Source organism: Cynoglossus semilaevis, chromosome 8 (genome assembly GCF_000523025.1).
Source record: "Cynoglossus semilaevis isolate Cse_v1.0 chromosome 8, Cse_v1.0, whole genome shotgun sequence".
NCBI lineage: Eukaryota > Metazoa > Chordata > Actinopteri > Pleuronectiformes > Cynoglossidae > Cynoglossus > Cynoglossus semilaevis.
The window spans coordinates 11,025,062-11,037,528 of record NC_024314.1 but is presented as its reverse complement, the minus strand read 5'-3'; the positions used below and the strand labels follow the sequence as shown (position 1 = coordinate 11,037,528).

The 12,467-nt window shown below is 42.5% G+C and overlaps 1 protein-coding gene across 4 annotated transcripts in view; it reads left to right on the top strand.

Annotated features, from left to right (window-relative positions):
- snx29 (sorting nexin 29) overlaps positions 1–12,467 on the top strand; it is an 87,437-nt gene that overhangs the window by 36,979 nt on the left and 37,991 nt on the right. For all 4 annotated transcript variants that reach the window (XR_003050321.1, XR_003050320.1, XR_003050319.1 and 1 more), the window contains one exon: positions 5,350–5,456. Coding sequence is in view for 1 of the 4 variants with exons in the window: in XM_008314756.3 (XP_008312978.1) it covers positions 5,350–5,456 (107 nt within the window). In the remaining 3 variants the exon portion in view is untranslated. The remainder of the gene's footprint in view (positions 1–5,349; positions 5,457–12,467) is intronic.

Genomic DNA, 12,467 nt, shown 5'->3' with positions numbered 1-12,467 from the left:
CACACACACACACACACACACACACACACACACAGTGGTGGTTGTTTTTGGAACGAAACTATTGAAGCTCTGTCAGGTCAGAGATTTAGGAGGAAACTAAATCTTCTTAATGTTGGCTGATAATGTGACTTTGAACCTGATGCTGACTTTGAAGCTGCTGCTGCTGCTGCTGCTGGAACTGGAACTCATTTGTTGGGGAGGGCGAGGCCTGCTGTGCTCAAGGTGCAGATTTATAAACCCCCCCAAATTCAATTACAACACCACCCACTGGGTCTCTTCTCCTCAGCAGCCCGTTTACGGTGGCAGTCCAATCATATCATGCAGCGTTAAAGATATGAGACACTTGGAGTTCATCAGTTAGTTTAGTTTGTTTGTTAAGACGGAGCCTCTGTGCCAGGAAACTGTCCACAAGAGTTGGAGGCTCAGTAGGGAACTAACTGTTAAAGAGAAGTTCTCTGGTTAGGTCATGGTAAAGTGCTCTCTCCTTATTACAGAGAAACGACTTCAGACAGCTCACATTTACTTCACTTGCTTTCAAATTCCCATTACATCCTTTTTTTCTGGGAGGTGTGAGGCTAAACAAAAAGGCTGCGCCATACGGTTTTGCGCAAATGATAAAATGAAATTTTAATAATTCCCACAGGGAAAATGAGTCAGAAAAAAAATAGATCAGAAGATGAGAGCAGAGAGATAATACATGAAAAACCAGAACGGGTCAAGATTGGGGCAATTCCATCGGCTGTGTCAGCGTTTCAGGAGCCTGATGATCCTTTGGACAGCAGTCAGAACATATGCTCAGAACATATGTTCTAACAAGAACGCCATCAGTGTCGCGGGTTTGTGAGGGCTCGTTCAACATCCTGGGAGAAACTGAAGCGATACAACCTCACAGTCAGATTGTCAGTGACGTGGAGCAGCGCTGAACAAACACAGCTGGTTCCATCCTGCTCAGCCACAGGTCCACATCAAGCTGGTCCAGAACACCGAGCCGTCTGAGTTGATTGGGTTTGCGGTGGACGCTCGGTGAATGTGTCATTAGAACATAATCTGATTTAATTGTCGTTCTGTAAAAACAGCGAACTGACAATAATGATTCTGTGGTTTGGACCGGGTGGTTACTGTAGCAGCAGAACAGAGACACAGATGAAGTTAACTTACATTGTTGATAATTAGTGGCAGGTAAAGCATGTGTCCTCATTATCAATGGCTGTATCATCGGCGTACGTCTTGCTCTTGTAAAGTTAATGTGATTCTCATGTGTACTTCAGTTTAAAAACCCGATGTGTAAGACGGACGAAAGGAAATGTTGATTTCTATTTAAAATGGCTAAGCATGAAAGTAACCTGTCGTGTCGTCTAAAAAAAGAAAAATCTGGAGTGAGGAGGAAAAAGGCTTTCAGCCACTTTACACCTTTTTTGTTTGATTCTAGGCTGTCGTTAGCTGTGGTTTGGCCTTGACTGATGTCGGTTTTGGCAGTGATTGGAGCTTTTCAGACTTCATGGACAAAGAAGAGAGAGAAAAAAAAAGCAGCCAGGAGCGATGATTGAACAGAGAGCATGGACCGTTCACCCAGACCACAGTGATAGGTTTGGAATCACAGGGGTTTGTGTTTCATACGTGGGTGATTCCTGTGCAGTGAAGAAGCATCACTACTGTCCTGTCCCGTCATCAGGGGGCGCTGCAGCAGTAGTCCACATCCTTATTTAACCTCATTCTCTCTTTGAATGTCAGAGGTATTACAGGCCATCACTAAAAAGAGGGCGATCTTTTGGTTTTACAGAAGAACAGAAGCAGATTCAATTTGACTTCAAGAAACACGTTCTTGTGAATCAGATGAAAAAATTTAAAGCACGATGGAGTAATGTCAGGCCAGGTCAAGACTTGTATGACTGACTGGGCCACACAGAAATCTAAATGAACTCTGGCTGGTTAGAGGAAAGTATTGCTGTTGATTAGCCCTCATTCATTAACTCCCCCAGCCGGTCCATCAAGCGCTGGCTCTCTGACTGACTGATTTATTAACTCGGTGGGGTGTTCTTCTGGTTGGCCTTGCCGACACTGTGGGTTTTTATTTGGCAGGTTCTTTAATGAAAATCAGGAAAAGCCTTCGACATCTGCTGTTATATGTGCGCGGTGCTCGGCTTGTTGATCGGGTTCAGTCAGTCTTTGTGAGTTAAATGCATGTTTTCGTTGACATGTACAAAGGCTGCTAACACCACAGTCCAAACACAGTGTTGACATGTACAAAGGCTGGCCTTTAGAACACACGTGAGGACGGCTGCTAACACCACAGTCCAAACACAGGAGCTGCCAAGTGAAACAGATTGGAAATAAATCATTGATAAGGAGAAAAAAAAGGGAATTAAAGTCAGGACACAAAGAGCAGGATGAAGGAGTCAGGAGTGAGGATGATTTCTGATGAGGAGTGAGAGTGCAGAGGAAGGATGAATGAAGCGACGGAGCAGAACGTGTAGAAAGTGTAGCTCGGCTAACGATGCAACAACGTAAAAAAAAAAAGAGGAAAAAAAAACCCATCAGTATCTTGAGAAAAGAATCTGTTTTCAGGTGGGAAAAAAAGTTAAAAGGAAACTAGAAGCATGAGAACAAAGCAACAGAAAGAAGATAAAGCTGTGGTTGTGATGGATGATGTGACTCCACCAGGAAATAAGATACAGAAGAGGGGATTCACACAGGCCCTCATTCCACAGTAGCTGGATGGAGTCGAGCTCCTTCTGCTGTGCCGTCTGGAGGAGCTCTTCACCTGATTGTGCATTAGCTGCAGCAGGGATGGACCTGTGTTTGCTCCACAGCCCGCCGTGTCCTTTGGGGTTGTCTCTGCTGAAGGGCGTCCCCTCACACAGCAGCACAAATCAAGTCACTCCTGTTTGCAGCGGGGCTGTCAGTTGGTTTGAGTATTTAATCGTGATTAATCAGGATGGATCTGGGGAAAGAGCAAGTTAATCGCACACTTGAAATCTTTTTGGAGTTTATGAAAATAAATTGAGCCGTATTGTGCATAATAAAGTAGCAACTCCAAATTACCCCATTAACTAATTTAGAACAGAATAAAAATGTCCTTACAAAAAGAATCAGCATGTCACACTTATCCAGACATTGGAAATGGCTAGCTAACAATTAGCTGTTTTACTTGATTGTTTTCTTATTCTTAACAACCTATTTTTCGGGCCAAACAACAGTTGTTCTCCTTTAATTACCTCACAAAACTAAACACAAACATCTGTTGCATTGAATACATTTTTTAAGAAGCAGTGCACGCCCCCCTGTGGTGAAGATTAGAAGGTCAAAGCTGTCTCTTCTCGTCTCGAACGCTTCATTCCAGCTGGAGAGAACAGCAGGTCATGAGAGAAGGAAGGCGTCAGCTCGTCCCAGTTTTCTTCATCTCTTGACCCTCTGGACAGTTTTCAGCAGACGTTCTCAGTGGCCCTGGTCACGTACTGGACAGATCCGCTGCCTCTGACGGCAGTTCTTCTTCTGTAACAAGCTGTTCCGTCCATCTGCTCCGGGACTCATAATTAGACTGATCTTGATTTAGATAACAATGAGAAACGATGGGAAACTACTTGACGGAACACACTGTGGTCGACACTGATCGTGTCTGGGACACAACACCTGAGGGACGGGTTTCCAAGTCTGTTTCAGAAACAGTCGCCACGGTGGTTTTTACAAACATGGCCGTTGATGCCCTGTCCTCTTGTCTCGTGGCTGCGTGTTCCAGTAAAACATAGATGTAAAGCTGTTTTCACTGAGTCAAACAAAGTCATCAAGTGTTACAGACTCTCAAGAACTGGCAAAGGAGGGACTTCTAGAGGATTGACTCTAGATGGAGTACTTGTACGATTCTGTGGGAAAAACCGACGAAAGAATGTTTGACACAAAGTGCCAAAGGATTTTGTGTGTGTGTGTGTGTTAAAGACTGAATTTATCTTAGCTGTCACACAGATAGGGAAGCATATGTGCAGAGTGTATGGAGGCAGGTTGGGGGGTTGAACTTGTTGGGGACACAGATGTTCCTGACTACAGGAAATCAGGCTAACAGTTGGTCCCCGATAACAAAAGAGAGTGTGTGACACTCCTCACAGCAGTGTGTGTGTGTGTGTGTAGACATGAGTTCAAGAGTGAGCAGGATCTGGTGGTCACTACATCATATCCAAACTCAGGTTCGTGGCCAATCATGGCCCTTGAATAGAATTATAAAAATCACGTATATTTCACAAACCTAAATGGTGTGAATATAGCTGAAAAGATGCATGCATACAAACTCGCCCTAACACTAGTGATTTGTTTTTTAAAATAACTTTACAAGCTAAAAGTAAAACAAAAATTCTGTAAAAAAAAAAAAAGCTAAAAGAATTAGCCAAAAAATACCATTAAAAAGTCTCTGAAATTGCAAATCAATTAAAAAAAACTTTTGAAATAATATGTGCATAGCTAATGCATAGCTAAAATGTAGCATGGATAGGAGTGAGTGAGGAGTCACAAGTTATCACAGGAATAGATAATAATATTTCTACAGCTTTTTCAATGTGAACGTGTGTGTGTGAGTGTAAAATGGAACAAACTCGCTCCGCTTTCTCCCTTTGTTGCAACAAAACTCAAGAGAATTTTTTTACTTTACATGAAACTTCTGCCTGAAGAGCCATCAACACCAGTTTATCTGAGCTCAGTGGAGCTTGTGGACGCGTTGAACTTTTATTCTTTACTTCCTCTCAGCCAATAAATCTCTCCGCTGTAGCTGCTGCTGTGTTTGTTTGTGTAAGTCTTAACTGTATGTGCTGACCCCAAAAAAACAATCCATCCTCCATGAAAGGACTCAGAAAAGGCTTCTTCTTCACAGTTGCTGCTGTTCCTCTCTTCACAAAGAACCCATTTAGTTGAGCTTCAGTGGCTCTGAAGGGCTGCTGGCCGCTCCGTCACCATGACTTCTAGCTGGTTAGTGAGCCTCAGTCCGGCCCAGGAACAATGCAATTTGTCTGAACATAAAGTCAGCCACGAGGGAAGGTTTTATCACCGTGACAGAGCAGAAAAAGAAGTTTCTCTCAGTGAGAACCATGTGATAGCTGTGTTCTTTCTAATGTACACCCATACAAATGAGCCAGAGAGCTGCAGGGTCTGTGGGCTAATGCCCCTCTTTGAATTCCCTGGTGTTTGTCTTCCTGTCATGACTCTTAGTTTGGCTTTGTGAGGTGTATGATTCATATCTGCTGTACTGTGTGACAAGTATTTAATAAAAAAAAGGGGGCAGGGGTTATTTTCACTGCCACCATGGAAGAAATAAAAAAAACCATTTTCTTATGTCCTAAATCTTCCTCTTTCTCTCCTCTGGTACAGCCTCCTCAGTGCTGCAGCCCAGTGAGGAGCAGACCCCTCCCCCCCAGAATAAATGTATGGGTGACATCGAGGAACTGGCTGCCAGCTATGAACGAAAACTCATCGAGGTAAGTGATTTAAAGTTACAAGTAAGACGCTGGATTAAGATGTTCTACAGTAGAGAGACCGCTCCTTTACCCCCGCAATACAATACAATATGAATTATTACTCTTTATCTCCAGCGTTGGACCTTAAAAAATCTAAAGAAAGGTTTTCCAGACGATGTAGAAACATTCCAGTTCTAATCTGCTCATCTTTTCCTGGATAGATTTCTCTCTTGTACCTTGACTGCAGTGCATTGTGGGACTTGTAATCAGCAGACATGGGCTGTGTGAGTGATGATGGTGCCTGAGGCCTGCAGTTATTCTGACTGGCTCCCAGTGAGCAGTTGTGTTTTCCGAAGTCCGATGAGACGTTCAAGGACCAGGACATTAATATTTAAGAGGCCGTTTTTTATATTTCTATAATTTGAAATAATTTCTTATTGTGTTTGGCAAAAGTATGTGTTCACTTATTTACGCAGGCGTGTGTGTGTGTGTGTGTGTGTGTGTGTGTGAGAGAGAGAGAGAGAGATGCATTTTTAATGATGTTTACTTATTAATGGGTTCATTTGCTGGGCTGTCAGTCTCACTTGGGTTTTCACAGAAGATTTGGAAGAGAGACGTGGAGCTCAGGTCCCCGATCAGACACAGCCTCAGTGGTTTGGTTTATGCTTTTGCTCAGTGCAACACACAGATGTTTACAGTTTCCCTTCAATTATGTAACAAGTGTGTTTTTTTGGTGGTTTTAAAGTGGGGCTCTGGTGAACCACAGGATGCAGGATGTGTTATATTGAATTAGAGAACACACGGTTCTTTGTTTCTGTAGCTTTGAGGATTAGAAAACAAACTGTTGGAGTTATTGATTTTATAATCATAGAATGTGGGCTACAGCCCAGCTGTCATTGCCTGGTATATATGACCCACAGCAGTGTTAATGTAATAATGCTAATGTCTTCCATTGATTTCTGTTGTCAGTCTACAGTGACTTCACTCATTTGTAAGTAGAGAGATTCAGCCCTGAGAGCGATCCTTGGCAAAAAAAAAATGCCTCAGAGATATTTGAACCTGCCACAGTTCTATTGTTCCTGTTTAAATTCATGGAACCTATTGTAAAACATAAGCAAAACAGTTCCATGTACTGTAGTGTAGGTTTCTAAAGCCAGTGATGCCTTTACTGTCTTACGGTTCAGCTCTTGTCACTCACAGCTGAATCCTATTTGATTGTAAATTCATAGGATATATTTGACACTTCAACACACTTTTTTATGCTGAGAGAATTTTAGCAGTTGCCAATTATAAAATGCAATTAAGGGGTGCTGCCCCCTTCTGTCCAGACTTGATGCTCAGTGACTCTCATATTACAGTGGCGACGTGCAGTGATTGTTCTTGTGTTCCAACAGTGTGTAACAAATGAAACAAAACTGCACGTACAGTTGATCCATTGAATTGCGAGGCCTCCGCGGCTCAGTCCCCACAGACCTGCGTCTGTCAAAAGACAGAGAAAAGGCAATGAAGAGATGAGACGATTGAAATAATATCTGACGCAGAGAGAAGGAGAGAGATTACAGAGGAAAAAGTGAAGGGAAAGTAAAGAGAGGAGAAAAGGCGTGAACTCGGGGGGATTCAGATACATTCGCATTTTAATTTCCCTCTTTGTTTTGCGTGCCGCTTTTCATTGTGTGTGTGAGCAATAAAAACTAATTACATAACAGGGTTAACACGTCCACTGAGGTTTGCGAGAAACGGAGAAGCTGCATGACATTGATCTGCAAGGCTGCAGCGATAGGAAGGTGGAAGAAGGGAGGAAGATAGAGAGGCGGGGGCGGTGGGGGGGGGGGGGAGGGGCGGGGGGGGTGAGAAAACTCGGTGGTGATGTAACAGCATCTGATACCAGGGCTCACAGGCTGTGGTGTCAGGAGGAACTTCATGTACAAGAACATCTGTCGACACGATGACCTCCACATCAGTCAGTTTGATTGGATGTCTGTTATGATCCCCTTGATCCAGTTTGAAGTCATTCTGTGGCCTCGCTAACGCATAATGAAACTAACCAATGACACATTTACATACAGTGCCCTGCAGAAGCCTTTTGTGTCTTCTGATTAGCAGCCTTTACGTTGGTAGCATCTCTAAAAATCTGCATGAGATTTTGGGCTGTCAATCAAGTTGAAACAAACCTTCAGAGTCTCCACGGAGCAGATCAGTGGAGTTTTTGAATTAAACTCTTTATTAATACAGAGAGGCTTCTCTGTGAAGCGTGAAGCTCCTCACGGTGTTTTGAAAAACGCGACTGATGTTAATCGGCATCACTCGTCTGAACTCAACACCCTCATTTAAATTGAAATACTGTGTGTCTACATCAAGCAGTGAATACACAGTTCAACCACCGTTGTAGTAAATACAGTTGAATGTTATGACATTTAAAACCATGACAAGCCAAAAAGTAGAAAAAAGTACTTTTTGGCTTTTTCACATTTTAACTTCCTGAGATTACCTGACTGTTTCTCAGGTTTTGTTTTTATTTCTCTTTATTTCTATTGAGGAGTATTTGAACTGTGGTTTTAGGAGCTAAGGCTGAGATGTGGGTCAGAGGTTCCGGTGGGATGGGGGATTCTCCCTGTGATCCACCGCCTCATTAATTAAACATGGAGTACATGAGGAGCAGGAACAGGAATCGTAGGCCACTGTCTCCGATTCTTCTGTGCTCAGAGTGAGGATGCAGTAATATCCAGAGGAATGTGTCATCATATATGGCCTGTATGATGTATTTGATGTGCAACATTCATGAATGTTACATTTAAATCTATCAAAATGTGTGCGTTTCCCCCCGACTCTGTTGCTTTTCTCTTGCGTCAAAATGTTTTTGATCTGAGTTGGGACAAAATATTAAAAGGTGAATGTTAGCTAACATTGAGGCTAACCGTTAGTTAGCAGGTCGATAGCAGGCTAAAGCCTGAATGCTAGGCTGGAGGTTAGTAGAACAGAAGCAAACGTGTTATTAGCACATAGCAAGCTAACAGACCTTGGGCCTATGAAGTTGGTGTGCGTCATGTTTCAGTCATTGACCTCTGACCTGGTACAGTAGATAAACACAGGATACATTAAAACTAAAAGAATAGCAAAGAAAAGTTTTATTTTCCCTCCTTTATTTCTGTATTTTGATGAAAAGCATGAGGATATTAAAGCTGACAGTCTGTCGTCACTGCTAACACCACACACAGTGATCCCAGTGTTGGCCCTGTGATGCTGCAGTGATAAAGAGCTGTGTCTGTGGTCCGCTCCAGATTTAGCCTTTTCCATAAACTCTCCTATTTATGTCTTTTGTGCTGCTCCATCTGCCGCTCTCACACACACTCACACTTCTCCGTCTCTTTGTTTTTTTTCTTTTTCTGTACCCTCCTCACTTCAGAGTGGACAGCACAGCTTGTGACGTCTGTATCAGTCCTTCCGCTCCAGTTTTCCCTCCTTTTTAGTTTCTTTTTTTGTTGTTTTTTTCCCTCTTTCTTGAGCAGCAGCTGTGATGGAGTGAGTCAGAGAAGGGAGCTGCATTTAGACTCTACAAAGAGGTCCAGGATTGGACAAGTTATTGACAGTATAACAGGTTTTCTTTTATTTGTATTTTTGTTTAATATGTGATTTTTCTTTTACATTTTAAAGATTAAAACAGCATTAAAACTGCTAACCTATGTAGCACGAAAAATTGAAACAGCTAATATAAGCCAATGTCTGAGAAAAGTTAGCGTCTTTGAACTGCACAAGAGCGGCTGTACATCAGGCTACTGTAGGTAGAGAAACACAATCACACTTTTTCCTATGGCAGTAAAGGCATCACTAGCTTTCCTCTGTTTCTGCTTTATAAGGAAAGAAGTCATCAACTCCGACTTAAATATTTAGGGACTATACGGCCTCTTCTGGCGGCCAACATATGACCTGTCGGCTGCACGTTACTGTATAGACTTCTTGTCCACGTCACGAACAAATTTGTATTTGACCCGACACCCCTGTACTCTCCCAAAAGAAAGGCCAAGGAACGAGTTGAGTCGAGACAAGTTCAGTCAGTGCTTTCTGGGCCACTTAAACCCAAAACCAGCCCAACTCAGAAATGAGATTCTGGAGAGGAGAAGAAAGGAGGAGCAGGAGCAGGGGTGGAGGATTTCCTGCAAACTTTGGAGAGAGAAGAGCAGAGGATAACAAGGCTTTGTGTGAAGGAGAGGCTTGTGTGTGTGTGTGTGTTTTTGAAGAGTTTTTGAAAAGTGTGCTTGTAAGGGAGTGTGTGGCAGTTACCTGAAATGACTTCAGCTCCACTGACCCCTCATTAAAAACCAAAAGTTTCCTCCTTAACAGCACTTTGAGATCTGACTTGTTCACATCATGTTAGCTAACGTGTCTTCTCGTTCTTACTTGATTTCCCCTTTTTTTGTATTAGCACCAGCACCACTGTCAGCCCCTGGTAGCAGAAGTTTAAACGATCCCTAGTGTGTATGCCTTTGTGTTTTTTTTTGTGTGTGTGTGCCTGAGATGAAAATCTGCAAAAAGCAGATAATAGCAACATTGGCGCTTCAAATTCTGCTTCTACCTTCAATTAATGGCTTTAACTGGTGTGGCTTTACTGCAAAGCCCACACGGAGGACAGCTTGTTTCCTTAAAGTGATGGACGGGTTTGTTTATTCGCTGAAACGCTGCTGCAACGAGCGGAACCATTGACAAACTGAATAAAAAAAGTCCAAGCTTAGCAAAAAATGAAATGAAAAAAAAAAATCTCTATACCAATTTGTTCTTGGTCCCTGAATTTGATTGTTCCGACGCTGCAGACCCAAAAATACCGTGCTTCGAGGTCACTTTGCTCTAGAACATTCCTAATTATGAGGTCTCTGGAGTGCTCTGCTGAGAGGCCGCTGGGCTGAAGAGCCCACGGTCTCAGCTGCTCATCCAGGCTCTGCTTTTGTGTTCTGTTCTTGTTCGGAGGATGTTTTTTTCTTCTTCTTTCATCACACTAAGAGCTTGTCAACTTGAAACTGCACTGCCCTGAAGGAAGGTATAATCTCTTCCATCACCTTCCTTCACCTAACAAGCAGCCGTTCTGGTTGTCACTGTGGGGAAAAAAGTAGCGACACGTTGTAAACTGGATAGAAAGAGAGGGAACAAGTTGTTCTCGGAGCTGTGAGGAGAATTGACATCATCTGCCTGGTTTGTCCATTGATTGTAGTTGTTTTTCTTTCTTGCTTTTAGACATATTTCTGATGTGTTTTTTAGCCTGAGGTGTGAAAGAAAAGTCAAACTTTTACTGATGGCAGAGCTCTGTGACCTATGAATGTGCTGCGTTTCTACAGATCTGCTAACATTTTGCTGTTGGATGGAATTAGGCTTTGAAGACATTTCTAAGAACTATTCCAATGCACTTCAAGTGAGAAATTCACAAGAACCCTAAAAATGATAAATAATAATAAATCCCACAAAAAAGGTTACCTAAAAGCCTAGTAGTTACAGTGGCAACAGAAGTGGCAGGAAGGACTACGGAATCACAAATGTTTTGCAAAAAGTTCAGAATTGCTGCAAAATATGTTAGAAATAATTTAAATATATTGAATGTGTTGGACTGTGGCCTCATCTAGAGTACATCAAAAACGGTTCACAAGTATGTAGAATAATATTTGCATGTACACCAAACAGAATTTACATGAATACTGAACAGTATTTAAATGAGTTCTATCTGTGTTGGAGAATTCCTGGAGGCTCTAATTAGTTTTGTTCTTTTTAAATAGTGTTAGCACAGGGAGACTCTGATTGGCCTTAGTTTGACCAAGGTCAGGTAAACAGAGAGTTAATGCAGCAGAGGAACAAGTTCTGTCTGTAAGGTCCAGGCTTGAGTGAATGGACCATGAAGACCTGAACGTGCGTGTTAATAATGATGGAGGAGATTCAAGCACATTCACAACACAGGCACGTAGACACACAGATGTTAATTCAATACGTGCACGCTCGCTCTCTCTCTCTCTCTCTCTCTCACACACACACACACACACACTTAAACAGACTCAGAATGACAAACTGATTAGCTCCTTCTCACGGAGAATTAATTGGGTTTCTTGGCTCCTAAAATTAATTCTGTCTCCCATAAAGTCCTATAAGGACCAGTTGTGCTGCTTAAATAAATGGATGATGAATTGGCCCGATGTTAAGGACTGTGATTCGGGGGCGTAACGACTTCCTGTTCCCGGAGGTGGAGATAAAGAGCAAAAGTTTGCACTTTATGAAATAAGTGTCCAGGTTCTTCCAGGATACAGACGGAGACATCAAGATGTCAGATGTTGGGGATTATTTTTTTGGAGCTGGGGTGACTCTTTTTTTATGCCCAGAGATTACCATCAGCCCGACTTTATTGCTTTGCAGCCCCCGTCTGATCCGGAGATTTCTAACACGTCTGCGTTTTAGAGTCTGGCTAAATAAAACCAAGCCAAAATATACCTGCTGGATTTCAATACCTTTTTCCCGAAACACCAGTTTTGAATGGCTTTTACGTGACAACTTTAAAAGACAAAACTTTTCAAATCACCTCTACTTTGACACCATCAGTCTCTAGAAGTACTGCACCTCATGCGCAGGCACAAAGGCACTGATAGTTATTGAGCTCTTTTGTGAGAAGAATGTCTAACCACAGTTGATTCCATTAGGAATTTCTGTTCACTCTTTTTGTTTAGGCCGAGTAAAACACATTTATATTTGACTTTTTGGGTATGTGGAAACATAATAAGGATGTTTTCTGCTAATTCCTCTCAGATTTCCTCGGACGACTTGTTACAACATATTCATTTTATTTTTTACGTAATTTGCTGCCTGTGGAGCGGGGACCGTGTCTGGTACTGTTGAATTATTACAGCCTGTCTGAGGAAATGATTGTTATTCCCTAAATAACTGAGCAGCACTAAAAACAGTGGCAGTGACAAAGATAGACACAGAGACAAATCAAATCCTCCCGTGAAAACGTCCTCGCAGCAGCAGCAGTAACAACAGCAGCAGCAGTAGCAGCAGCAGCAGCAG